General features: G+C 48.4%; 2 protein-coding genes across 2 annotated transcripts in view; one reads left to right on the forward strand and one right to left on the reverse strand.

Moving 5' to 3' along the window:
• FAM81A (family with sequence similarity 81 member A) overlaps positions 1 to 11,441 on the reverse strand; it is a 31,429-nt gene extending 19,988 nt beyond the window's left edge. Inside the window, exon 1 of the mRNA XM_063142621.1 lies at positions 10,985 to 11,441. Within this exon, the coding sequence (XP_062998691.1) occupies positions 10,985 to 11,441 (457 nt within the window). The remainder of the gene's footprint in view (positions 1 to 10,984) is intronic.
• MYO1E (myosin IE) overlaps positions 11,364 to 26,518 on the forward strand; it is a 103,518-nt gene continuing 88,363 nt past the window's right edge. Inside the window, exon 1 of the mRNA XM_063142692.1 lies at positions 11,364 to 11,442. Within this exon, the coding sequence (XP_062998762.1) occupies positions 11,440 to 11,442 (3 nt within the window). The 5' untranslated portion in view covers positions 11,364 to 11,439. The remainder of the gene's footprint in view (positions 11,443 to 26,518) is intronic.

Raw genomic sequence — 26,518 nt, forward strand, 5'->3', positions numbered from 1 at the left:
AAAAAAACAAAAAAAAAACACCCCAGAAGTCAGGCTGACAAAAGGCAAGATCTCAGCATCACTCATCAGTGGTGCGTAAGGTCTTAAGGACCCAGTTAAAAGATGACAGGGAGTGAGCGGAACATATATCCTGGTCGACGAACTTCCATAAATAACGGAGTAAAGTCTGCACTAAAGCTGAACTTTAGTCTGTTCAGACCTGTCAGACAGAGACTCACAACTTAAGGATTTTAACCAGGCATTTCTCAAACTACAATATTCACACCGTGACGTGAAAAGCAACAACAGATTAACAGGGCCAGGATGGTACCCAGGAAAAATCTATTATTGTACTTGCCTACAGACCAGTGGAGGCTGGTTGCTCTGATGTCAGTGGGGTGTGTGTGTGTGTGTGAATCCGTTTCAGTCAGAATTCCAAAGATGCTTCACATCTTGGAGAACTCCTTTAGATTTCTGGCTGGTTGTGACTGAAACCCAGAGTGGATTCAGTGCCCCACTGAAATTGGAGCCACCAGCTTCCACTGCTACAGCTGGCCACCCACAACCTAAAACAGCTACTCACTAGTGATAACAGGCCACATAACAAGGAGATAAATAAAGGGACCGGACCTTGGAATAAACCCAGATGCCAGCTCTGTCCCCCTAACTACTCTGGAAACACTATTACAGGACCTAATAAAGGCACCCACAATATTAGGGACTCATTAACTTGCACATCTTCCAATGTAGTATATGCTATCTTCTGTCAGCAATTCCCTTCTGCATTCTACGTAGGGGAAACAGGGCTCTATGGAAAAGCATCGATGGACACAAATCTGCCATCAGAAATGACAATCTTCAAAAATCAGTGGGATCATATTTCAGCCTCCCAGGATAATCCGCCTGTCACTGACCTTAAGGTGGCCATTTTTGAACAAAGAAACTTCAAAAACAATGTGAAGATATCAATCTGAATTTGCTGAAGTACAATTCATCGAGAGATTCTATTGAAGTTTGAACAAGGACAACAGTTTTTTAAAAAATATCACATTACATGTGTTAATTAGCTCACCAATGCAATGCTGTCTTATCACCCAAAAACATTTCAGGAATAGCCACTGCTTAAAGTAATTATCACTCTGTATTTTTTGCATTTCAGTTTGCTTTGGTTTCACTGTTTGTAATCCCAAGTATGTGTATATAGATCTGCTACCCCTCTAGAAATACTGTTTTTATCCATTTGCAAATTCATGCACATTTAACTGATAGACTGGTTAAAGTTTCTTTAAAGAGGTTGCAGCCCATAAACACACACACACACACGTTAATGTTTTAATAAGTTTTACAAGCCATTTTGTTGGTTCAATTGCAGAACCAAAAGGCTAAACATAAATATTTTAAGAAATAATAAGTTGCTCTCAGAATTACAGGTCTAGCTTGCAGATAACACTAACCCATGGTTTAACCCCGGTTTGTTGCCCTACCTAGGGGTTTGTTTGACAGAAAATTGAACAAAACTTGGCTTGTTTTCTCAATTTTTGAGGTTGTTCCCTTTCTCCTTTGCCTACTTCCTCCCTGTATCCCAAATACCTTTGCAGTGCTGTCATACTGGCATGCAGAGTGACTGTTTTTTTGTTTACGTGTTCTTGCCTGCCGCCTCTGTAGTCTGGAGAAACCACCCACAGTTCTGAGTTCGCACATAATAGTACTGGGTTTGCATCCATGGTTTAAACATCCCAGAGTTCACAACCCAACAAATCATGGGTTCCCTTTCTGGATTGTTCATGGTTAAAAAAAACCATGTTTTGGTAGCACAGCCATATTCACAAACCACAATTCTGAATTCAACAACTCAATTCATGGCTTAGGGTTACGTGCAAGCCAGGTCATAGTGAAAAGTTGAGAAGCTGGCAGCTGTATACACTCTCACACACCAGTGCACGACTGCATGACATACTTTATGGGTGGTTTCATGAATGGCTGCTTGGGCTGGGCGATGGCATGGGATCTGGGGGCACCATTAAAGATGGCATAATAGGAGTCAGAGTGGTCTAAGCCACAGCTTAAGAGACAGGGGAAGCAAAGAGGGAGTGAAAGCACCTGTTATGGGCGGAAGTGACCAAGCAAGGAAAGATGAGAGGATGAACAATCTGCTCCTAGCCAAGAGAACAACTGATACCTGTGAAAAAGCAGAGAGCAGCTCTCTGGTTTTGGAGAGCCAGCCTTTGAACTGGGCATCAACGACCATTCCAACCCACTGGGGATAACAAGTCAACTTCTCAGCCAATCTTCTCAAATGTTGGAGAGCAATAAATAAGTAGAGATAGCTACCACTCACCCTCAGTCAAAGCAGAAGTCTTTCCCAACTGTAAGCATCCTACCAAGTGAGTGAGATGAGAACCTCTCACCTTGAAGGTGTGCCGTCCGTCTGTCACAGGTGCTGCTTTCAAAGTGTCACTAGGGGCAATGAGTGAGAAGCAGACGGATCGGAGCTATGGGGCACAATCCACCAGGACGTTCTCCTACACAAGCCTCCTTGGAATGAGTGGCTCTGGTACATCTCCCATTTCGCTTCCCAGTGGATTTTTCCTCATATTAATTTGCAGGGTGGGAGAGGAAGAGGTGCTATTTAGATTTCCCACCTCAGTCCCCAAAATAAGGCATGGCCCTATTATCTCACTTATCCTAGCCAGGAAAAGGCACCTTTGTACGTTTGTACATCAGTCGAGGGCAAACAAGCAAACGACAAACGTACAGGGCTCCATTAAAGCTGCTTGCCAAAAGGTCCAAATCCCCTAAAGTCTCCCTCAGCAACTGCCACAACACACACATCTCCCTGCTGTGTGTGTGTGTGTATTTGATCACCCACTGAAATCTTCTCTCTTAGATGCACAGTTATTTTGATTCTTGGAAAGAACATTTCTCCGTTTCTCCTCCTCCCCCCCCCACTCTTTTTAGGGGCAGCCACAAATATCCAAAGCCCCTTTTATATCCTCCCCTGTGAGGGGGGAGATCCCTACCTCTCCCCCAGAAGGGGAGATCCCCATCCTCACCCCTCACCCTCCAGGGCATACGATCATCTGGCAAACTCACAACACAACATGCCACAGCTACATCCAGAGCTCCGGCGACAGCATTCAGCATGGTTTCCCTTCCGACGTCTCCAGCTCGCGTGTGTGGAAATACCAACGCTGTCGGGAACGTGGTGCGATGGAATGAGGCGCCATGCCGCGTCTCCGCCGAGCTCAACGGCGAAGGCTTCCCCCATTCCCCACCCACCCCACTCCTCCCCACCCTCATATGTGCCGTACAGTCTCGATGACAACTCACCTGGAAATATGGAAATAGGGTCAGAAGGAACGGGGACAAAAATAAACCGGCAGGCAACACCACGAGCATCACCATGCTCTAACGCAACTTAAAAAGGAGCCAGTAGCCAGGTCAAAAGCAAGTTGCACCTGAAGATCCCTTACCTGGGTCTGGTTAGGGCAGGGTTGCCCTGAACCTTCCTCGAAGTATCATGGCAGCATCTTTTACTGGGATTCCTCGATTCCTGTTTCAGGGTGTCTAGGAATTTCTGTGTTCGGCAGCTGGACCGAAAGCCTTGCAAGGGATGCGCCCGGCTGCCCAGCGCCCCTCCGTTTGTCCTTTCCTGCTGCAGCAGCAACTGAACCTCCCTTGTCTCTTTTTTTGCTGGGCCTTTTGCCACCAGGCCTGGTAGAGGAAGAAGCAAAGCAGCTGCCTGGAGTTGTTGCCAGGACGCTGTCGCCATAGCAATGAGCATCTCAACCTCCGCGAAGCAAGGCCCTCCTCAAGAGAGAAAGAGAGAGAGAGAGAGAGAGAAAAGGAACTTATTTATAGGGAACAAAATATTCAGCACAAACAAGACGAATCCCCTTTGAAGAGGCCTAACCCTGCAATTATTTCCTAGTGGGGTCAGTTTGTCTCAGAAGATCAGCAGGAGGAAAGACAGACATTTTTTCCCCAAAAGCGAATTGCTAGCTGTGAGACAGATTCTAATCCAGGCAGAACCTGCACACAAAAAGAATGCATTGGCTTCCCATGGCTAAAGCCTCCATCTCCTTCCATGTGCAGAATTCTTGCAGGCGTATAAATGCTCTGTTTGAAGAAAATGAAGTTTGTGCACATAAAAGGCTGGAGTGACATTTCTCAAGGCTGTCACTGACAGAAATTAATCCACCTCCTCCGCCTCGCCCTGCTAGGTGAGCATTTGGCCTGAAGACAAAGCATCAGGCCTGCCAGTGGGGAGTCAGGCAGACCTCTGTTTTCCACAGGGAACAAAGGAAACCCAAGCAGAGCGTCTCCAAAGGGTTTTTGAGACAACCTTTCCACAAAGCAAGACGCTGCGGCCTCCGGAGGAGGGTGTGGGGTGGAAGGACATTAGACGTCGCTAAAGGCAGACCACGTGAGCCGAGCTCCCCACTGAAATTAACCAGAGTTTCACAAGAGCGCATGTGGATCAACAGGACTTGCACGGGATCATCTTCTGGTGGGTGACTTCTGCCCCCAAATTAAGGTTTTCAGCCTCAGGCTGTTGGATTCTAGGTGCAGGGAGGAATGGGACAAAAGCAGCCACATGGCCCAAAACAGGCAGAGTTTGTGTGTTAAGCACCACAACAGCAAACAAGAATCAGAGAGCATAGAGGTAGGTACACAATCAAAGCCAGGTGGGGGAGGTCCACATTATTTATTTATTTATTATTATTATTATTATTTCTTACCCACCTCTCCATTTTGATCAAGGCGGGAAACAACAGGAAACGGTAAAATACATGAAACTAAATTAAAACGTAATATACATTGTTAAAACATCCTAAAAAACATTCTAAAAACATTCTCAATGTTTTAGAATGATCTCACACAGGGGCAGGGAATCAGGGAATGAGATCTTGGCTGCAAAAGCCATCTCCAACATGGTCCCCAACCAGACTGTATGTGCGAATGGGACAAGTACAGGCCAAATGGCCCTATCCAGATACAAACCAAATACTTTTCAACAGTCAGTTTGCATGCTCATTTTGCCATTATGACCCAGTAGTAAGTACACATTGAAAGAGAAGCCAGGTTCAGTACCAAGGGCCACATTCAGATACTAAAAGCATCCTCCCAAGATCATTCAGCAGGGACTGGTGTTATGAAAGAGGATTCCCCAAGCTCAGTAGGTTGATGAGAATGCAGTTCCAGGAATTTAAATGTTAGGTGAGAAACAGATTCATCGTTCATGTTCTGGGAAGCCAACAAGCAGAACTTGAGTGCAACAGCATCCTCTAGCATGGGTTCCTCGGCAACTGGCATACAGAGCAATATTGTTGCAGTGTATCCTCTCCTCCTAACAGGAGTGGCTTCAAACAGGATTCCTGCTAATCAGCCAATCATACCCTTCTCCAGGAGACTATAAGCCACAGTGAGTGAATTCAGCCCAAAACGGTTTCCAAAATGGATTCCTCAAGGGAGCAGGGTTTAGTCTCCAAGTTCCACCCCCCTATAAAAATCCCCGTTGTTATCTCCAATTACAGATTGGAAATAACATCAGGGGACTTGCACTTTCCACATTGGGGAAAGTGCTGCACAGGCAAAGCATACCCCAGCTCAGCCAACAGAGGAGGTTGGCACTCAGTGAAGCAGGGTCCCAGGTGATGCAATGATCCCCTGCAGTGTCAGACAGGAACTAGATGAAGTCACGGAATGGGGCCACGTCTCCTGATGTCATTTGGCCTGCTGGGGGTTGCTGGCTGGCTGCCCATCCCAGCTCTTTCTCCCCCTTCTCCAACTCTCATGTTTCTTTTCCAATTAACAATGAACATTCCATGACTGCTAGAGGCTGTTGAGTATGCTCAGTCCTCATTGGACTATTTTGGGGTGTGTGTGATTCCCCCATCTTTTGGAGAGGTGTTGTACTATTGCAAAAAGACTGTCCATAAAACTCCCAGAAACACCTGCATCTATGATGCCAGAACACTGCAGTTTTGGGATGTAAAAAGACCCCATGGCTTGAATTTTTGAGGAGGACCTGGTTATCTGCCCCAGAGCCAGGAGGCCTCCTATGTCAGAGGCAACAAATTTCCTGGTTTAATTCTCAGAATCTTGGCTGGGCAGATCTAGGTATAATGGCCAGGATTTCCTCAATACAGAACTAGATTAGCTCACTGGTGCTGAGCCTTCTCTTCCTGCAAAAAGTGGGGATGAACTCCACCCAGCTGCAGGGGCTCTGTATCGGACATTGGTGGTAGGGTTGATGGTGCTACCTGGATTTTTACTGCAGACCTATAGGGTGCTGGTGGACAAGAGTGACCCTTCTGATGGTTTTCTAGGCACCCCTGAAACTACAAGCAGAGAGTAATCAAGGTGGAAAGGTCTTCCAGTAAGTCACCATGGTCTAATGTGTCCATGATGTAATCTGGTGGAAGACACTGGCTCAATCCAAGACAGAACCTGATCCTTGTCCAAGTTGATAGATCTGTCAGCTGGCAGCCTCCATTTTCTGAGTATTTTCAAAGCCTCTTTTAAATTCTTTTAGGAAGACAGAATAATTTCCCAATAAAGAGCTGGATTGGAGCAGATAATGGATCATCCACCAGGCACTTTCAGCAAACTTATCACAAAGCGAGTCTTAATTCAATCTGTTGGGAAGCCTTCCATCCACAACAAAAAATACAGTTGATATTGGGCCAAGACACTTGGAAAAACAGCTCAGTCTCCCTCAAACATCTCTAGAAGTGCCACTGGACACTTGTTGTGGGGTGTTCTAGGAACCACAGGCGGTCAGACCTGCCTGGAGCTGACCCATCAATTTCTGCTGGAGCTTGGAGCAACTGGATCTTCAGCTGGTGCATTTCGGCCCTTAGGCATTCCAGCTTACTTGGCTGAAGCTGGAGTAACATGTCGTGTCCCATTGGGAAAGTCATCATCTGTCCTGGGCAACAACTCAGGTGAGGAGGCTCAGCATGGCCAAAATGACTGGGTCTCCTCTGGAACTAAGGTTAGGTTTCAGGACCTTGGCCAGCACTCCTAGAACTAGAGAACTAACAACTTATTCCAGCAGGGTCTGGAAGCCACTGGCAAGCTTTTATAGTGGAGCCAGAGGAGTCTCTCTGGAAACTCCACCCCTTCAGTTGCTGCATCTGTCTGTTAAAGGGACAGCAACCTTTTCCTACAGGCATTGGCTTCTCCTAGGGAATGAAGCTTGGAGAAGAGGGGAGCCATTTTGGGGGACAGCTCCTCAGAGTTTCTACTGGAGGAGTCCAAAGTCCACTCCTCAGAGTCAAAAGGTACTGGCACCTCCTGGGAGTTGCGTGGACAAGACATGGGGGACTGAGGCAGTGGGCCCTATTTCAGAAGGACCAGGAACTGGTTCTGATGCCTCTCCAGAGTCACTGGAGGCTTCAGTCTCTGAAGGATGCAGTACGCCTATATGCACCAGTTGCTGGGGGACATGGGCAGGAGGGTGCTGTTGCACCATATCCTCCTTGTGGGTCCCTGGTCAACAGCTGGTTGGCCACTGTGTGGACAGAATGCTGGACTAGATGGACCCTTGGTCTGATCCAGGAGGGCTCTTCTTACGTTCTTAGGCCAGTCCTGGACCATGAGAGCTGTTTCTCTTCTCTCCCAGCCTCTAACCTAGCAATTTCTCCCCACAAACCTCTTCACCTCACTATCTGTCCCTCTATCCCTTTGCCTTGCTATTTCCCCCTGCCTCTATCTAGCTTTTTCTCCCTCCACCCTCTTTTGAGTCGCCATGCCTCCTCTGCAGCCATTAGGTGACTAGCCACATCCTCCATGGGAGCCATTTTGTGGTGGTGCCCACAGCAGCTTCTTAAATCCCCACAGGTGCCCACGAGACCAAAAAGGTTGGAGTCCCTGGACTAGTCTCTTTGGCTTACTGGCTACTGTGCCAGGTGCCCACTAGAGGCCACTGTTGCCCATCCCAGTCTGGAAGGGTGGCAAATTCACTGCTTCCTTTCTGCTACTCCAAGGGGAAATAAAATGCCCTGTTGATTTGACTCTAGTTGCACACCTACTGTTGAGTAGTTCTTTGTGGGCTGGGTGAGTGTAAGTAACTCACTAAAAGACAGCAAGCAAGAGCCCAGAGCAATTGGGAACGGAGGCAGTAAATGCAATCTATTAAGTTAACCCTGGTTTCCAAATTGAGTCAAGTTTAAATACATGCATTAGTATCTGTTCATCTTTCCCTCTTGCTTTACCTGCTGTCTCCTACATTTTCTGTTAAATTGTAAGCATCTTGAGGGCAGGAATCTGCCCTATTTTATTTTAGCTTATGGAACTGTCTGAAGCACCATGTATAAAAACCACCCACACAAGTGGGAGCAGGTGATGAGTGTCCCAAAAGAGTAGAACCAGCCAAGGACAGTATTTTAAGATCCATGCCTTGCCTTTTCTTACATTTTTACTAAGCTAGCAGAGAATTGTTGGGCACCCTCACGAAGCTACAATTCTTGGGAGTTCTTTAGGGTATTTATGGTAAATAAACAGATATAAAACTAGTTTCAAACTTCGCTGAGAATTTCTCTCCTTTCCCCTGGCCCCTTGCTGAAGCTGACATGATAGAAGTGTATAAAATTATGCATTTGTAGAGGAAGAGGACAGGGAAACTTTTTTTTCTCCCTCACTCCTAATACTAGAACCCAACGGGTGAGGTGCCGGACGACTGGAGGAGGGCTAACGTTGTCCCTATCTTCAAAAAGGGCAAAAAGGAAGAACCTGGGAACTACAGACCAGTCAGTCTGACATCCATCCCTGGGAAAATTCTGGAGCAGATTATAAAGAAGTCAATCTGTAAACACCTTGAAATCAATGCAGTGATTACTAGAAGCCAACATGGATTTGTCAGGAACAAATCCTGTCAGACTAATTTGATCTCATTTTTTGATAGGATAACCTCCCTTGTGGACTGTGGGAATGCTGTGGACGTCATATATCTTGACTTCAGCAAAGCTTTTGTCAAAGTACCACATGACATTCTGATTAACAAACTAGCTAAAAGTGGGCTAGATGGAACAACTATTTGGTGGATTCACAGTTGGCTACAGAATCGGACTCAAAGAGTACTTATCAATGGAACCTTCTCAAACTGGGGAGAGGCAATGAGTGGGGTGCCGCAGGGCTCAGTCCTGGGCCCAGTGCTCTTCAACATTTTTATTAATGATTTGGACGAGGAGGTGTAGGGAACGCTGATCAAATTTGCAGATGACACAAAATTGGGTGGGATAGCTAATACCCTAGAAGACAGAAACAAACTTCAAAGTGATCTTGATAGGCTAGAGTGCTGGGCTGAAAACAACAGAATGGAATTTAATAGGGATAAATGCCAAGTTCTACATTTAGAAAATAGAAACCAAATGCACAGTTACAAGATGGGGGACACTTGGCTCAGCAATACTACAAACGAGAAAGATCTTGGAATTGTTGTAGATCGCAAGCTGAATATGAGCCAACAGTGCAACATGGCTGCAAGAAAGGCAAATGCTATTTTGGGCTGCATTAATAGAAATATAGCTTCCAAATCACGTGAGGTACTGGTTCCTCTCTATTCGGCCCTGGTTAGGCCTCATCTAGAGTATTGTGTCCAGTTCTGGGCTCCACAATTCAAGAAGGATGCAGACAAGCTGGAGCGTGTTCAGAAGAGGGCAACCAGGATGATAAGGGGTCTAGAAACAAAGCCCTATGAAGAGAGACTGAAAGAACTGGGCATGTTTAGCCTGGAGAAGAGAAGATTGAGGGGAGACCTGATAGCACTCTTCAAATACTTAAAAGGTTGTCACACAGAGGAGGGCCAGGATCTCTTCTCGATCCTCCCAGAGTGCAGGACACGGAATTACGGGCTCAAGTTAAAGGAAGCCAGATTCCAGCTGGACATCAGGAAAAACTTCCTGACTGTTAGAGCAGTAAGACGGTGGAATCAGTTACCTAGGGAGGTTGTGGGCTCTCCCACACTAGAGGCCTTCAAGAGGCAGCTGGACAACCATCTGTCAGGGATGCTTTAGGGTGGATTCCTGCATTGAGCAGGGGGTTGGACTCGATGGCCTTGTAGGCCCCTTCCAACTCTGCTATTCTATGATTCTATGATTCTATGATCCCATGAAGCTGAATGGTGTGGATTCAGGACAAAGAAAAAAAAGGACTTCTTCACAGAGCATATAGTTAAACTCTGGGACTGTCTACTGCAAGACGTCGTGATGGCAGAAAAGCTGGGCCGGCTCTACCATTAGGCAGAGTGAGGCAGTTGCCTCGGGCGGCACATATTAGGAGGTGCAGCAAAGTGTTGAAGGAGAATGTTTTGTGCCATGCCAAAGGACGTGTGGTGGGTGGCTACCAGAAGGAGGGCCTTTTCTGCTGTGGAAAGAGGTTTGCCTGGCACCTACATTGTACTCTTTACCAGTACCAGTGCCTTTTTATTTTCTCAGTATTTTAGCACGTTACCATCCTACTCTTTTGACTCTGCTATTTTAAATCTGTATTTTAAATCTCCGCATGGCTGCTCTGTTTTATTCCGGTTGTACTTTTATATGGTGGTTTTAAGTTGTGGTTTTAAGCTTCCACATTTTATATTTTAACTCTGTGACTTATGGTTTTAATTTTTGTGAACTGCCCAGAGAGCTTCAGCTATTGGGTGGGATAGAAATGAAATGAAATAAATAAAAATGCCGCCTTCCTGAAACCCCCTAAGCTGGCCTTCTGCCTTGAAGGCAGAAGGCCAGCTTAGGGGGGCTGAGGAAGACGGCATTTTTATTTGTACATGGAATGGGGGGGGGCACCCAATTGTTCTTTACCTCAGGCAGCAAAACGTCTCAGGCCGGTCCAGAGGAGAGGTCTCTCCATGGCTACCAGTTCTGAGGGCTATTTCCTTGGGCCAACCAGCATCCTTCGCCAGCCAGACCCACCTCGCGGGGTTGCGGAGAGGGCCACCTGGAAGGAAACAAGCCCGAACTCCAGTGAGCAGGAGCCTGGGAGGGTCGTTGGAGCTTACCCGGGAGTAAGCGGCCTTCACGTCTCCCTGCCAGGTCTGCGCGGGGGAAAAGCTTAGCCACCGCCTCCTCTCCAGGCGGGACCCCCGCCAGGGGAGGCGAGATGCTGGGCCCTGCCTCCCTCCGGGCGGAGCGAGCGAAGACGGACGGGGCGGGCCCGCGCCGACCTGGCCTTGTATGGGCAGCAGCGAGGCGCGGCTCCGGGGACGCGGGCGGAGCGCAGAGCCGGCCAGAGCCGCCCCTTCGCCCTGGCCCGCCCGCCGGCTGGCTCCAAAGTTCCCCGACTACGCCGCGGAGGAGCAGGAGGAGGAGGACGCGGCTGAAGCCCCGGCTCCCTGCATGGCGCGGGCGCTCCGCCGGCCTCTCCCTCCAGCTCGGGCCGGAGCGCCCTGAACCCAGCCAGGAAGAGGAGGAGGAGGAGGAGCGCGCCAGCCGGCCAGCCGGCCGGCCTCCAGCCATGGTAAGTGCGCTGCTGGTGACCCTGACGGGGCCCGGCGGCCTCTGCAGCGCCGCGGAGGCGCACGGAGCCGCGGGCGGAGGAAGCCCCCTAGGGCCGCCTTCCGAGGGACAGCGCCGGGGAGGAATCCGCGCAGCCTCCGAGGGCCGCTCTTGGCGCTGCGCTGCCCGGAGTTCCAGCTCGCCTAAAAACCACCCGGTTGGGAAGGGGACGCTGCCGGCGGGGCGCAGGCAAAGCCCTCTGCGTATGCTTAGAGGGGTTTCTTCGCGCGCCGATTGCGATCTCTTCGTGCGATCCCGTCTCGCCGCCGCCACTTGGAAAAAAAGTTTTTAAAGGCTGCAGTCACGCGCGCAAGTATTCTGGAGGGCGGCCCCTTGCACTCGGTGGGGCTTACTTCTGAGTAAACACATCTTTGTTTGTATCCCTATCTTGGATGAAGTGGACTCTGCTCCCCGGGGAGCATATGACACGATTGGTTCATATGGCACTGACCAGGGTGCTGTGAACAAGGAAAAAGTCAGCCTATAAGTCTCTGCCCCGAGAAGCTTACAGTGTATTGTTAGCTTTGCTCCTATCTGTAGGGCTCCTCTTGTCCTTGAGGCTTGAGTTGTGGCTTTTCAGAAGTCTTCCTGCTGACTCTATCTGTTGGTCTCCTAAACTTTTCTGGAACGTTGTTTTGAGACCTGCCGGGTGTTGCAGATGATAATTCCATGTTTTGGGCTGGGGATGGGATGGCTCTCTGTGTGAGTGAGCTCTTGGGATTTCCATGAGGGTTTAGCCTGCGTGAGACGAATGGGAGAGAAGGTTTTCCACCCTGGTTACTCACGCTACAATTTCTTCAGCAGATGTGTGCGTGTGTGCCTTTGCCGCCCTCCTCCTGCCAGAAATGAGAGATCGCACGCGCGCGTGTGTGTGTGCACACACACACACCCCGTCCGCTAACACTGTACCTGCCAGTACTGCACCTGGCTGGAGATGGCCTAGCATTTGGGGCGTTCATAAGGATACAGAATGGGAGATGTACTTGATTTGGCTTGTGGAATACAATCTACTGGGAAGTTCTCCCGCCCAAGCGCCATTAAAATGTTTGGGAGCTCTTGTGCAGCTCCCAATAATTTCAATGGAGTTTGTGCGGGAGACCTTCCCAGAGGCATGTGTCCTCTGTTCTAGGGGCCAGACAGGGTGAGTGACACTTGGCTTTTCAACCACAGCCCAGTCTCCTTGTGAGATGCAGAGGTCTCTTCCTTCTCTGCCTTCTAGCTAAAACATCTCTTCACTTGCTTCCTGCCATTTCTAGTTCAATATTTCCAAATGTCTGGCTGTGGGGTCTTGCGATGTGACTTTTGAGTAGAAACACACACACACAGAGAGAGAGAGAGAGAGAGAGGTCGGGCGGCATGGCTCTCAAAGGCATGGTTATTTTACTGATTCGTAAAGCTTATTAAACGGTTTGGCGTTCCCAGACCGCAAGTTGGCAAATGGCTTCTGGGTTTCTGGTGACCACCCACTGGTGGAATGGATACTTGTGCCTAGCTTTTCCTTGCCCGCAGAAAGTGATGATGTTGCTCTTTTTTGCAAACTTGGTGGAACAGTCTGTCTTCTTCGTTTTCCTCCCTTCTCTTAGCGCATGCCAGTTTCTCGGGCGCTGAGGAGTCTCCCTCTCCCAAGACAGTCGGAGGCCGGGCATCAGCCATTGCGGCTGGTGCATGGTGGTGTTGTCCCCCGCTGCCCTGGTGATGGCGTTGCTTTTTGCGAGGCTATCGCAGAGTTATTTTTGTCCTTTCGAGAGGATCCGGTTTGCTCACTGCCGCTTCTCGCACAAGGTGGGTGGAAGGAAGGAAGCGCAGCTCATTAGTTGGATGGGATCACCTGGAGAGGTTTTGTTTGTTTGTTTGTTTACCACATGAAAGCAAAAGTCGGAGAGGGCCAGGCTCCGGCTGCTGGCAATGCTGGCAGGATTCCTGCATGCATCAGAACGTCCCTTTGGGCAGCGATGAATGCTTCCCTTGAACCACACTGGGCGGCGGCTGCATCGTTACAAGGTGAACGCTGGACTGTCTCGGCCTGGAACGAGAGCAGAGAGAGCATGATGTGAAGGCATAGAAGCTGTTCTGTCCCCCATGCTCTTTCAGAGTGGTTGTTTGTCTTTTTGCTGGCGCATGAGAAAAAGTAAACACCTCCTTCGCAGAACAGTTGAGTCAGCTGAGATCGTGAAGCCATTTAGCCCCACTCCCTCTTGCAAAGCCGTGGTTAGCCCAGATGTGCAAGCCATTACTTGGCGCCCCACTACATGAAGTGGGGGGGGCAGTGACACAGCATACAATCCAAGAGGCGCCCCCCGGGATCATGTCTGGTGGATTGTGTGCTGCAGCGCTTTTTGCATGGGGTGGTTGGGCTGATGTGTACCCAGCCGTGTCCCGGATGCCTCCAACGCCTTTTCAATGCCTGTCCTTGTACACAAGTTATGACCTGCCAAGCCAAACCCAGACGGCCAGCCATGCATGGTGGCCCAGCCAGAGGCGTGATAAACCTTGTTTTGCTGACTGCCTGAAACTGCAAAACCACTGGGCCCTTGGACCTATGTTGGCAGGGTTGTTGTGATCGCCGTGGTATCATGTTCAGAGCGTGATAAGCACAAATTCAAAACAATCTTGTATGACCTGACACCAGGGATGGAGAACATGCATGGACCCTCCAGATATTACTGCATTGCAATGTCCATCATCCCCATCATTGGCTATGACAGCTAGAGTTGATGGGAGTTGCAGTCCTCCAACATCTGGAGGGCCACATGGTCCCCACCCCTGCCTTACCCCAACTATCTCAGTTCCTTCACCTCTTCCTCTATGGACATAGCAACACTTGTTTGTCTTCCAGGGTTGCTATAATGGTTGCGAAGATGGCTGGGTTCACACAGCGCGACAGGGCAGAGTACAGGTTGAGTGTGGGTTGTCATTGAATCATGGTTCTCTTTATGGGTTGTTTGTGGTTAACAAATCATGGTTTGTTAGCATGGCTGGGTTCACACGACATAACAACCCATGATTCAACAGCAACCGACAGTTCAACGACAAACCACGCTCACTCTGGCTTGTATTATGTGAAGCCAGTTAGTGCATGTGAAGTGTTTTGAGCAAATATTCTTGAACTTGGGCTGTGTAAAAAACTGGGGCAGGAGGGATTAGACAAATTCATGGAGGAGGAGAGATCTGTCTACAGGATGCAGTATATACTTTTGAATATCAGGTGCCGGGGCAAACAAGAGAAACTTGTGGGCTTCTCAGAAGCACCTGGGTGGCCACTGTGGAAAAGAGGATGTTAGAAAAGATGGACTTCTTTGTTGTTCTGGTCCGTCAGAACTCATCTAATGGACCTTGCTTATCACCAATACTCTAAGGCAGCCTTCTCCAAGGGCACCAAATTGAGGAAAGTTGTAATAGAGCTTCTGATTCTCTCCCGGCTCATTCATCTGAGCAATTCCTCTTCAGCATGTGAAGATCGAGGTGCTATCAGACGGCATTCCTATATCAGTGAGGGTTGCATTGAAAAAGCTGTACTGGATTGTAGCCCTTGGGCCAGGTGTACGTGTCCCCCTTTCTACTACTCTAAACGGCACCACAAGGTAGCTGCATCACTCACTAGGACAGTCTCCTCTGATGACCTTTCCCTGCAGCCTGTTTGGAGTCTGTGTCTGCCAAAGCAATTCACTGTGGCTGAGCGAATCCTGAGCGAATGGGTCAGGTGTAAGATCGTGTGGCAGGAAAGGACTGGTTTGTTATTGCTGGCCCAGGAACGCTTGGCTAGGAAGCACCGCCTTGTATGCCTGTAAAGCCAGAAGTCTACAACTACTAACCCCTGTTCTGAACGGGCTTAAAATTGGACAGCAATGACGCTTTTGCGCTGCGTCTGCAGGGCCCCCTGCTCTCAGCGTTTGTGCTGTCGTTGCATCCCGCACAGCAGTCAGAGCGTTGTGGCCCCGTCATTAATTTGCTGGCACAGCGAGTCTTCCTGTGTTTGATCCACGTTGATCTATCTGCTCCTGCAGGATAGAATGCGAGAGCTTGCTTTTCTTTTTCAGCACAGTGCCCTTTCGGGGCAAAACCATGCAGCGGAAGAACAGCCACCTGTAGCGTGGGATGCAGGAATGTTCTCTGACACAAACATTAAGGGCAGGAAGTGGAAAAGGAATTTGCTTTCTGGGCACATAAGAACATTACAAGAGCCCTGCTGGATCAGACCAAGGGTCCATCTAGTCCAGCGCTCTGTTCACACAGTGGCCAAGCAGCCATCGGCCAGGGATGAACAAGCAGGACATGGTGCAACAGCACCCTCCCGTCCATGTTCCCCAGCAACTGGTGCACACAGGCTTACTGCCTTGAGTACTGGAGATAGCACACAACCATCAGGGCTAGTAGCCATTGATAGCCTTCGCCTCCAGGAATTTATCCAACCCTCTTTTGAAGCCATCGAGATCAATCTAGTCCAGCATTCTGTTTACAAAGGGATCAATGAGATGCCCCAATGGAGAAACCCACAAACAATGGCACCCTCCCACCCATATTCCCCAGCACATGGTGTGTGTAGGCATACTGTCCCTGATACTGGAGGGAGCATAAAAGCATCAGGAAAAGTAGTCATTGATTGCCTCCTCCTCCTTGAATTTGTCCAATCCCTTTTTAAAGCCATCCAAATCGGTGGCCATCACTACATCTTGTGGACATGAATTCCATACTTTATGCACTGCGTGAAAAAGTCTTTTTTATCTGTGCTGAATCTTCCACCCATCAGCTTCATGGGATGATCCCTTTATTATGAGAGAAGGGGGGAAATGTCTCCCTATCCACGTTCTCCACGTCATGTGTCCTTGAGAGCTTATTGGTGGCTTCTCTGCTAGATGATTAAATTCCATTTCACCTGACCTCACCAGAGGCTCCAGTACCTTTCCCTAGAGAACATAAGAAGAGCGATGCTGGATCATAGAATCATAGAATCGTAGAGCTGGCAGGGGCCTACAAGGCCATCGAGTCCAATCCCTGCTCAATGCAGGAATCCACCCTAAAGCATACCTGTCGGATGGCTGTCCAGCTGCCTCTTGAAGGCCTCTAGTGTTGGAGAGCCCACAATCAGATCAAGGTTCCATCTAGTCCAGCATTCTGTTCACACAATGGCTAACCAGCTGTCAACCAGGAACCCACAAGCAGAACTTGAGTGCAATAGCACCCTCCCACCCATGTTTCCCAGCAACTGTTATACATAGGTTTACTGCCTCTGATACTGGAGGTAGCACATCTTTTCCACACCCTTCCCTCATGCTGTGCAGGACACCTGGCATCCCCCTTATTGTTTGAAGTGCAAGAGGGGGCCAGATGATGGAGCTGGGTGTGTGGGGCAGGCTGTGGAAGCCATTTTCAGATCCAGCTGTGGATTTGAAGGCAGAGGAGGAACCTTTGCATTGCACTGCCTGGCAAAAGCTACTTACTTGGGAAGGAGAATCCCTGAACTCGGTGGGACTTGCGTCTGAGTATCCATGCGTGGGTTTGGGTTCCACGTCTGCTACAGATGTTCTATAGGACAGTCAGGTCTGTTCTTTCAATATTTGCTGACTTAACTCACCCCAGACTGGGTAGGTGGGTGGCTTGTTCGGCACTGAAGCTCCCATTGCAAACGGAGCATGGATTACTGCTAAACTGCATATTGGAAGCTTTGTGTAAATAAGTTTGCATAAGGTTCCCCCCTCCCCCAATGCGTACGGCGATGCCAAACTAGAGCCGCTAATGCCTTTTCTGCAGTATATTTCTGAAACAGCTTTCCTAAATGCAAAACTAGGAACTCTGCCCTTGGAACATTTTCATGTCTGTCTGGAACATGTGGGTGTTGAGTGTCAACTTTTTCTCAGCCTGAGGGCCAAGCGAAATGTTCCCACTGATGTGATGAGCAAGTGTGTGAATGGTATTTTGAAGTGTAAACTGCAGGGGCCTGACCAAGGGGCGCGAACTGGAATGGGACCCTGGCAGAGGGTACAGGGGCTTCACCCCTTTGTACCCATTGCGGTCCTCATCACAAGTGGGCCTCCTGAGCCCAGCTATTTTCATGAAGAAGAAAACTCCAATGGGAACTGTCCTTTTCATGCAAACAGTAAGTGCAGGCCCCACGATTTGAAGCAACCAGGAGCAAAAGGTTAAGGCTTCCTTACCCCCGTGGGTCCTGATCTGAATTGGGGGCCCTGGCTTGCAATTTACACTTTTAAGAAACCCCGTAGTGTCTGGTTTGGCCCTGAGTAGCTCTGACCCATTGGAACATGATGTGTGTATGTGTGTAAAATGGGGATCCCAGCCCTTACTTATCACTTGGAAGTAAGTTCTGTTGATTTTGGAAGAAATAGCTTCTAATCTAGTTTTTGCAGGGCCTTGGGGCAGTGTGCTTGCCATACACCCCCCCCCCCGAAAAGATGTGTTTTTCCTAAACCATTATGCAGCGTAAAACAGCATAACTAAGGCAAGCGTGATTGCGATGAAAGAAAGAGGTCTCTAAATCGAACAAGCACCACTGCAGTCCTAGCATCTGCTTGGAGGTGCCACATGGATCCTTAACAAATGTCTATGTCTTGAAAAAGCTTTCCATAATTTGTGAAAATGCCCCCCCCCCTTCCTGGAAGGCAGGCCTGGGAAAGAGCTGTGCGTGTGCACTATAAATGGCCTTATCATTTATCTGCCTTCTATTTCAGTTCCTATTAATGCTCCCTCTGTCAGGCTTACCCTTTCAAACGTTGTTTCTTTCACCTTATTGATTTTGGAGACAGCTGTGACATTTCTGCAGCTCAGCAGGGAAGCATGTGAAGGTTAGAACATCTTTCTGGGAATGGGGAAAGTTTGTTAGCCGCTGGATATTTTAGAAAACATTATTGCTTGATTTGGCCATACTAGGGACATCCCAGGTCCAGACTGTTAAATTATGAGCCTTGCAGTGACTGGACATTTTGAGTCTTTTGCTCCAAGGACTTCATCTCAATCCAAGGGAGTGCACTTAAGAGGAAGTCTGCAGGGAGATAGAGAAATGAATAGCAGTTAACCATACCTGTATCCCAAAAGATAGCATGACTAAGAAAACGCATGTCCTATTTGAAATAGGGATGTTCAAGGATTTTGTCTGGTCTATATTCTTATCCCTGCTTATATCTGGTGCAGTCTTGGCCACAGCCCTGATTCCAAAACCACAACTTTGTAAAGGCAATCAGATGGCTTGCGTGTCGGCATCTTTGAGGTGACAGCATTTGGTTATGGTTCTGAATGCAGCGCATAGTTAAAACTGTGGATTTCGCTATCGCAGGATGTAGAGATGGTTACCAAGTTGGATGGCTTTAAAAGGGGATTGGACAAATTCATGGAGGATAAGGCTATCAATGGCTACAGGTCAGGATGGCTATACGCCTCTGTACACCAGTTGCTGGGGAACATGGGTGGGAGGGTGCTGTTGCACTCATGTCCTGCTTGTGGGTTTCTCATGGGCAGCTGGCTGGCCAACATGTGAACAGAATGCTGGACTAGATGGAGTCTTGGTCTGATCCAGCACAGCTCTTCTGGTACGACCTCCTATCCCGTTAGCTAGTCTGTGCTGTCCTGCAGGACACCGCAGCTTCCCCACTACGATCTGTAAAACCAGGAACCTGGACTTATGGACTCCAGATTTGCTTGCTCAATTTCTGGCCAGCCTTGGCAACTGCCAATGACGGTGAGGCATCCCTGCTCCCCTTCATCCCACCTCCATCAAATCAGGACCAAACAGCTGCTGTTGTCATATTGGATCGTCTTGGAGCGCCGACCTACATTCGTGTGTTTCTTTAACCTAGTTTCTCGCTGACCAAATTGTCTGGGGCTAAGCGAAAGACCTTGTTCCTCCAGAGGTTATTTTGGAACGTAGATCGTCCGTCTTCTTTCTCAGCTGCAGCGAGATGTCTTGGCACCCGGATCGTTGGGTCCGAGAGGCCTCCTTGAGGCAGCCTGGGCTCATCTCAGCACAGGAAGCCAGAGGCGGCTTTTGGAGCCAGCTTGCACTTGTGGGCTGAATCACCTGGGTCAGCTGAGCCCTAAATCTATAAATTGTTCACTGCTGTCACCCTTGTGACTAATCTGTGCGTCTGAGGCTGGTTGGCGTCTGGAGGCTGCAACCTCGATTTATGACTCTTGCACAGCGGGGCCTCCGTTTTGGCATAGACTTTGTTGCACTTGGGTGGAGTTAAGGCCTTGGTAATGTTAAAAAGGTGGGGGGGGGACTCTTTATAAAATGAATGGTATGTGCTGCTGTTTAATTGAGCACCACTTCCGGCATATAAGAGAGCAAGAGAGTGGGAAAAATGCATTTTATTGAGCTGACATCAGCTGGTGTGTAAAAGATGGCAGTGGTTGAGTTGGGCCAGCCTTGCGAATCCATCTACAAAAGGCAACTAGCAACTTCTCCCTGGCTTTGGTTTTTCACAAGTCACAGCATAGTAACTTAACATCAGTCCCCTGTGGAACAGCAGCTGCCTGCAAAATAAAGAATGAAGTCTTCCTGGTTTTAGAAATGATTGTAACCTGGGGCTTTTCTAAGCATGTGGCTAGCAAGCGGTCTGAGGGCCTTGCTAGACCTACCGCAGAATCCGGCAGTGAGGAGGTAGCACGGCCTGTCGGCCCTGTCTACACGCAAGACGCGTCGGGGCCTAGGAAAGCCCCGTCGCGTCCCCCATTCTCTTTTAACTTAAAGGGGCTTTGTGCGCAGGCACGCACCACCGGGAAAGGTAAGTGTTGTTGTTGGGGTTTTTTTAAAAAAGGGTCCCCCCTTCCCCCGATTCCCACCCCCCGACCTCCCCTGGCCTCCAATCCCCCCTGTACCCATGTCCATGTCTCGCCACCCCCCGGTCCCCATCTCCTGTGTCCTGCCGCCGCCGCCGCCGCAGATGTCACTAGCCACTCTGTCCCGCCGCCGCCACTGTCACCAGCCGGCGTTTCCTGTTGTCGCCATGTCTTGCAGGCCGGACATGGTGACAATGGGAAACACCGGCTGGGGACAGTGGCGGCAGCGGAACAGAGCGGTTGGGGACATTGGCGGTGGCGGCAGCAGCAAGACACAGGAGGTGGGGACGGGGGTGGCGAGACATGGACATGGGGTCAGGGGGGGAATTGGAGGCCAGGGGAGATTGTTGGGGGGGAATTGGGGGAAGGGGGACAGGAGCGCTGTGGCCCATCTGCCGCTTTCCCCAGCTACTCACGCGTAAGTGCGGTAGCTGGGAAAAGTGGTGGAACGGTCCACATGCCCGCGGTCCCGGCCTCAGCCCGACCTGAGGCCAGGACCGTGGGAAGAACCGCACTACAAGCGGTTCCGGTTAGCGCGGTGCCAGGGTGGCTCGAGCCCTGGCTGAGGCCAGGATCCCCTGTGCGTCATTTGGACACGCACAGGCCTCGCACCACGCTAACCCCTGGTCTAGCAAGGCCCTGAGTCAGAGGAACATAGGAAGCTGCTTTATACTGAGCCAGAGCGGCTCTCCAGGAATTCAGGTATGGGTCTCTCTCTCAGCCTTTACCTGGAGAAGTTGCTGGTCTTTCATATGTAAAGCGTTTGTTCTGCTATTCAGCTATGGCCTTGACCTGAGGGGCATTGTAGTTTTGCTAGAAGAAATGCATTCTTGCAGGTGAATTTCCATTCCTGTCCACATCTGTTAGCCCTGACTCCAAATACTTGTTCTCCCTGCTATAAAAAGCAAGGGCAGTATGTCAGTGCAACCATTTTGAGTTAGAAATTCTGCCCTCCTGGCAGAAGATGCTGCATGAAGGAGTCTAGCCTCCATTAATGGTCAGCTGAAGAGCCTTAACTGACACGTGTGTGTATGTATGTATTTATAATTTATTTCTTGCATGAACTTGCATGCAAGATTGATGCAGCTGTAAAACCTGATTTAGGAATGGCTTTCAGGTTTAGGATACAGGGCAGGGTTGAAACCAGCAATGCTAACTTTTAGACTACCAATACTTGAATATATTGCATTCCTAATTCTCTGTGACAAAATATATGTATATATCTGCCCCCTTGGTGAATTATCTTGCAGTGTTACGATTTCATCTTCATTAGGGATGTTTTGATGAGCTGTGTTGCATATGCCATATACGATGACAAGCTTCAGAAGGCTAACACTATTCTATATTCTGCGTTGTTGGTAAGAGCCAAGAGTCCTTCCAACAGTATTCCATGTCTTCTTTGAGTTGGATCTTGCTAATAAAATGGTGATTGAAGTTGGAAGAGAGTAGGCTGGAGAAACAAGATTCTACTGTTCTAGGCAGATGGGTCAGGTTATGTCCGCTTCCAAAATACAGGGGCAATGAATGTTTATTTACTGGTTAACCAATGTGCATCCTTGACTCTCTAGGTCAGTTATTACACTCTCCCGGAAAGGGCCTTTTCTCATCAGTGTAGAATGGGAAAGTTGCTGCCTGCAATGCATATGTGGTGCAGGCTGGATGCAACCCACATAATGACCCTTCCCTCCAACTCAGAAAAGCTGGGGGGGGGATCTGAATGTACACAGATGCAGCCCATCCCTCATTCCTAGTGACAACCAAGCTTTATGTGTAAATTGACTCAATCTACCTCTGAGCACCTTGGAAGCAGAGAGCCTGTGTAACTCTGTAAGGTGCACCATATACCCCAGTGGGACCGTATAAATAATTTGTTTACCATGTCATCTGTTGTGTTGGTGGTGTCGTGGTGGGGGACACACAAGCATTTCTGCTCCGCTGCCGTGTCTATTCCGCTAAACGAGTGAACTGACCCAGGTTGAGCTCACTGGAAAAGTGATATTCATCTCTTCCACTTTCCTCTTCTGCTCCCTTACCTGTTTTGGAAAGGGATCTGGCCTGACTTCCGAGTGTGTGAGAAATGGTCTGATAATTCCACTTAGGAAAGTCTGATGTGTGGAAAAATCCCAGTTGCCTGTCCTGGTCCTGAGGTATAGGGCCATTGCCGATAGAGGTCGGACTATCATCAGCCCTTCTGAGTTCACTCCCATTGTATAAAACTCTGCACCAGCTCCTGTTTACCTAGCTACTCACGGCCATGAGACCAAAGCTGAGCTAGGATTTGAACGTGAATCTATCCCTGACTCCTCCAGCAATGATTTCCACTGGCCCACCACCCATTACAGCTATTAAGAGCTTCTTGGTTTTGCTCTTGATGCAAGAAAAACAGCACGCCTATACAAACTATTTGAAAAACGGTGAGCTTCAAAGACAACTAACATTCTGGACAAAACTAATTGCATTTATTCTTGGATTTCCTGATCGGTTCTTTTACAAGGTACATACTTGCGTGCACCAGACTTAACAGCTTCATCGGTATGAGACGCTGCCACATTCTTTTTCTGTTGGCAGGAGCTGACCTATAAATGAGTTTACCCTCCATTGTCCTAGAGTATTTTTGTATCTTTGCTGGGTTTGCTGCATTCCATTATTTCTGAAGCCAGCGAGGTGGGCGGCTTTGCAGCTTCAGCATCTGTGTGATGTTTGAATTAACCCAGTTCGATAGCAGTCTTGATTTATCTTCTGGTGAATATAAGAGGATGCCAAATGGTGGTGTAGAAATAATTTGACACAGTGGATGGGGATAGTTTGAAGGTCAGACTGGATGCTTCTTGAAACATTGTTGAAGTAACTTTGTCTTAGCTCTTTCTAATAACGTTTATCTGCTGCCTTATCTGCTATAGAGTCATCAAGGCAATAAAACGTTCAAACATCAAAAGCAAGAACATTAAAAGCATTAAAACTACACATTCTAAAAGGTAAGATTGAAAAGAGGCACTTTCACACCCTTTCTAAAGGCCAAGGGAGTGGAGGGCAATTGTAGTTTTGGTGGGAGCGCATTCCACAGTTTGGGAGTGACACCGGAGAAAATCCTTTCACACATAACTGACAAACGGGCCTCTGAAGGTCATGGTGCTCTCAAAAGAGCCTCTCTTGCAAGTCTTAATAACCAAGCAGGTTCATAACAAGACAGCCAGTCCCTTAAATAGCCAGGTCCTAAGCCGTTTAGGGCATTAAAGGTTAAAACCAACACCTTGAATTGCATCCCAAAAGCCATTGGCAACCAATATCGAACTCAGGTTCCACTGTCCTTGGATATAAACCCGGGTGCTTTGAGGGAGTCTTATTCCGGGAAAAACCCTCTCAAATTTTGTTAGGATGTATTATCTACACAATGGCAGCTCAGGGTTAAAATTAAATACGTTGAAACCAAATGTACTTTGGAAGAACTGTGGGCCTAAAATGCTCAAGTTGCTTTGTAACATCTTCATTTGTATTTTTCCTTCATCCATCTGCCTTCTATCCTCATTAGTTAAGGCTGTAACAAGGAGAGGAATTGCTTCTCCAGTCCTTATGCCCAACTTTTTTCTACTCCTCGGAAGGAGCGAGCACCATCTTCAGGAACTGGTGGCCCCAGATACACTTAACAAACCGATACACGTATTACGTGGTGGCAAACTTGGCTTTGGCCATGGAGTGTAGCACTCAAGGGAAACTGGCCCTGTTTCTGGCTCTGGATTTACTTGATGTTTTTGATTTTGTGGATTTTGTCTGAGCACTTGTTTTTAGGTGCTCGGCCATGAAACTCAGTAGATAACTTTGGGTCAGTTACTATTTCTCACATAATCTACCTCGCAAGGTTGTTGTGAAGATAGGGGACTATGTGTGACATTGTGTGAAGTAGTTGTTAAGTAACACATGCTGGCCTCAGCTAGACCTACCTGGTCTAGCGCGATGGAGGGGTGAGGATCATATGGCACGCGACGACCTTGGAGGGAGAGGACGTCATGCCCGCCATTTTCTTTTCTTTTTTCTTTTTTTTAAATTCCCCGCTCCCCCCACCCCCAATGGGCGCAGAGCTCCTGAGGAGCTCTGCGGCCCATGCGCGGTTTCTGGCTCCTCGCGAGTAAACATGAGGAGCCAGAACAAACTGCGATGCCCAGCCACACGTTCTGTGGTCTCGTGATCAGCCTGGGATCGTGGAAAAACTGGGCTGCAAGGGTAGGGTGAGATCCCGGGGAAAGGGAGGGATCATTCCTCCCTGCTCCCGGGATCCCCTGTGTGTCATGTGGACGCACAGGGATGATCCCGGGGTGATCCCCGGGATAAGCCCTCGTCTAACTATGGCCTGAGTTTAAATTATTTTACAGGGCCTCCAACCTTCTGGTCCAATGGAAAAGGCGAGTGAGAATTTCAAATTGGTGTTCATTCTTGGCTTTTTCTTTCATTTCAGTTATTCTCTCTCTCTCTCTCTTTACATACCGGGTAGAATACACATGAGACCCATATTATAGTACAGTTCAAACATGACTTGTATGTTCCTTGTGGGTTTTACTTCTCAGAAGAATGTTTTGTGATTCAATTTTTCCTCTGGATTAAACGTCCTGGCTTCTGTTCCCTATTAACCGTCTTTCCATCTGGCTGGATAACAAACAAACACAGGAAAATATCTAGGATTCAGTTTAAATTTCAGGACTGAAATTCATCCTGAAAAAAGTGTGATTGACTTTCAAGAGCAAATTTTACATTTGGGGGTGGGTGGAAATCCCTGCTGTGGGGTTATGAAGTGAATTCATAAATTCATGTGTAAAAATGAGACAATTCTTTGGGAACCTACCTTGAAATAAAGCTTATTACTACCCTAAGACATTATTGTAGAATGGCCTGATACTTCCGTCATTGTGGAAGAAAATGCCCTGGTGCTGTCAAAGGCCATGGCTAGACCAGGCCTATATCCCGGGATCCAAATGACACACAGGGGATCCCGGGAGCAGGCAGGGATGACTTTTCCATTTGCCTGGGATAATCCTTAGGTCTACCTAAGGCCAAAGGCCCACTGTATGCAGCCAGTTAGAAACTGCATATTGTAGTATACCGGAATAGGGATTTAGGGGTGGAGAGTCAAGTTATTCTTGAGTGCCTAAGGGCATCATGTTGGTAGCTAGTGAAGAATGCAAGCTGGCAAATTTTGCTTCAAACATGAGCTGCTTTTCTTACGTCTCTTCCCTCAACACCGCATCTGCAATGGGGGATAATCCTGGCCGTCCTTGCAGAGCTGTTGTAAGGATTACTGTGGAAATGTTCATGTTTTGAAACATAATATGCAGAATCATAGAATAGCAGAGTTGGAAGGGGCCTACAAGGCCATCAAGTCCAACCCCCTGCTCAATGCAGGAATCCTCCCTACAGCATCCCTGATAGATGGTTGTCCAGCTGCCTCTTGAAGGCCTCTAGTGTGGGAGAGCCCACTGTCGTACTGCTCTAACAATCAGGAAGTTTTTCCTGATGTCCAGCTGGAATCTGGCTTCCTTTAACTTGAGCCCGTTATTCCGTGTCCTGCACTCTGGGAGGATCGAGAAGAGATCCTGGCCCTCCGCTGTGTGACAAGTATTTGAAGAGTGCTATCATGTCTCCCCTCAATCTTCTCTTCTCCAGGCTAAACATGCCCAGTTCTTTCAGTCTCTCTTCATAGGGCTTTGTTTCTAGACCCCTGATCATCCTGGTTGCCCTCTTCTGAACACGCTCCAGCTTGTCTGTGTCCTTCTTGAATTGTGGAGCCCAGAACTGGACGCAATACTCTAGATGAGGCCTAACCAGGGCCGAATAGAGAGGAACCAGTACCTCACGCGATTTGGAAGCTATACTTCTACTAATGCAGCCCAAAATAGCATTTGCCATTCTTGCAGTGTTGGCTCATATTCAGCTTGTGAGCTACAACAATTTCAAGATCCTTCTTGTTTGTAGTATTGCTGAGCCAAGTATCCCCCATCTTGGGGGATAGAATACTATCGAAGCCAATAATACTTTTTAAAAGGTAGTTCAGTGTTTCTCTTTTTACATACCGTTTTTCTCCTTTCTAATTCCACAGCGTGCATGGTGGCTTTTCTGGGGAACGGGGATTCTACTTATGCTTGCCATTTTCAGTTAAAATATAATCGATAAACTTGGAGCCAGTATATTTGAAACCCTTTCTATTGAGCCATGGGCCTTATCTCGAGGTTTGCATCAAAAGGAACGTTGTGGGGGACAGCTCC

Source organism: Elgaria multicarinata, chromosome 16 (assembly GCF_023053635.1).
Source record: "Elgaria multicarinata webbii isolate HBS135686 ecotype San Diego chromosome 16, rElgMul1.1.pri, whole genome shotgun sequence".
NCBI lineage: Eukaryota > Metazoa > Chordata > Lepidosauria > Squamata > Anguidae > Elgaria > Elgaria multicarinata.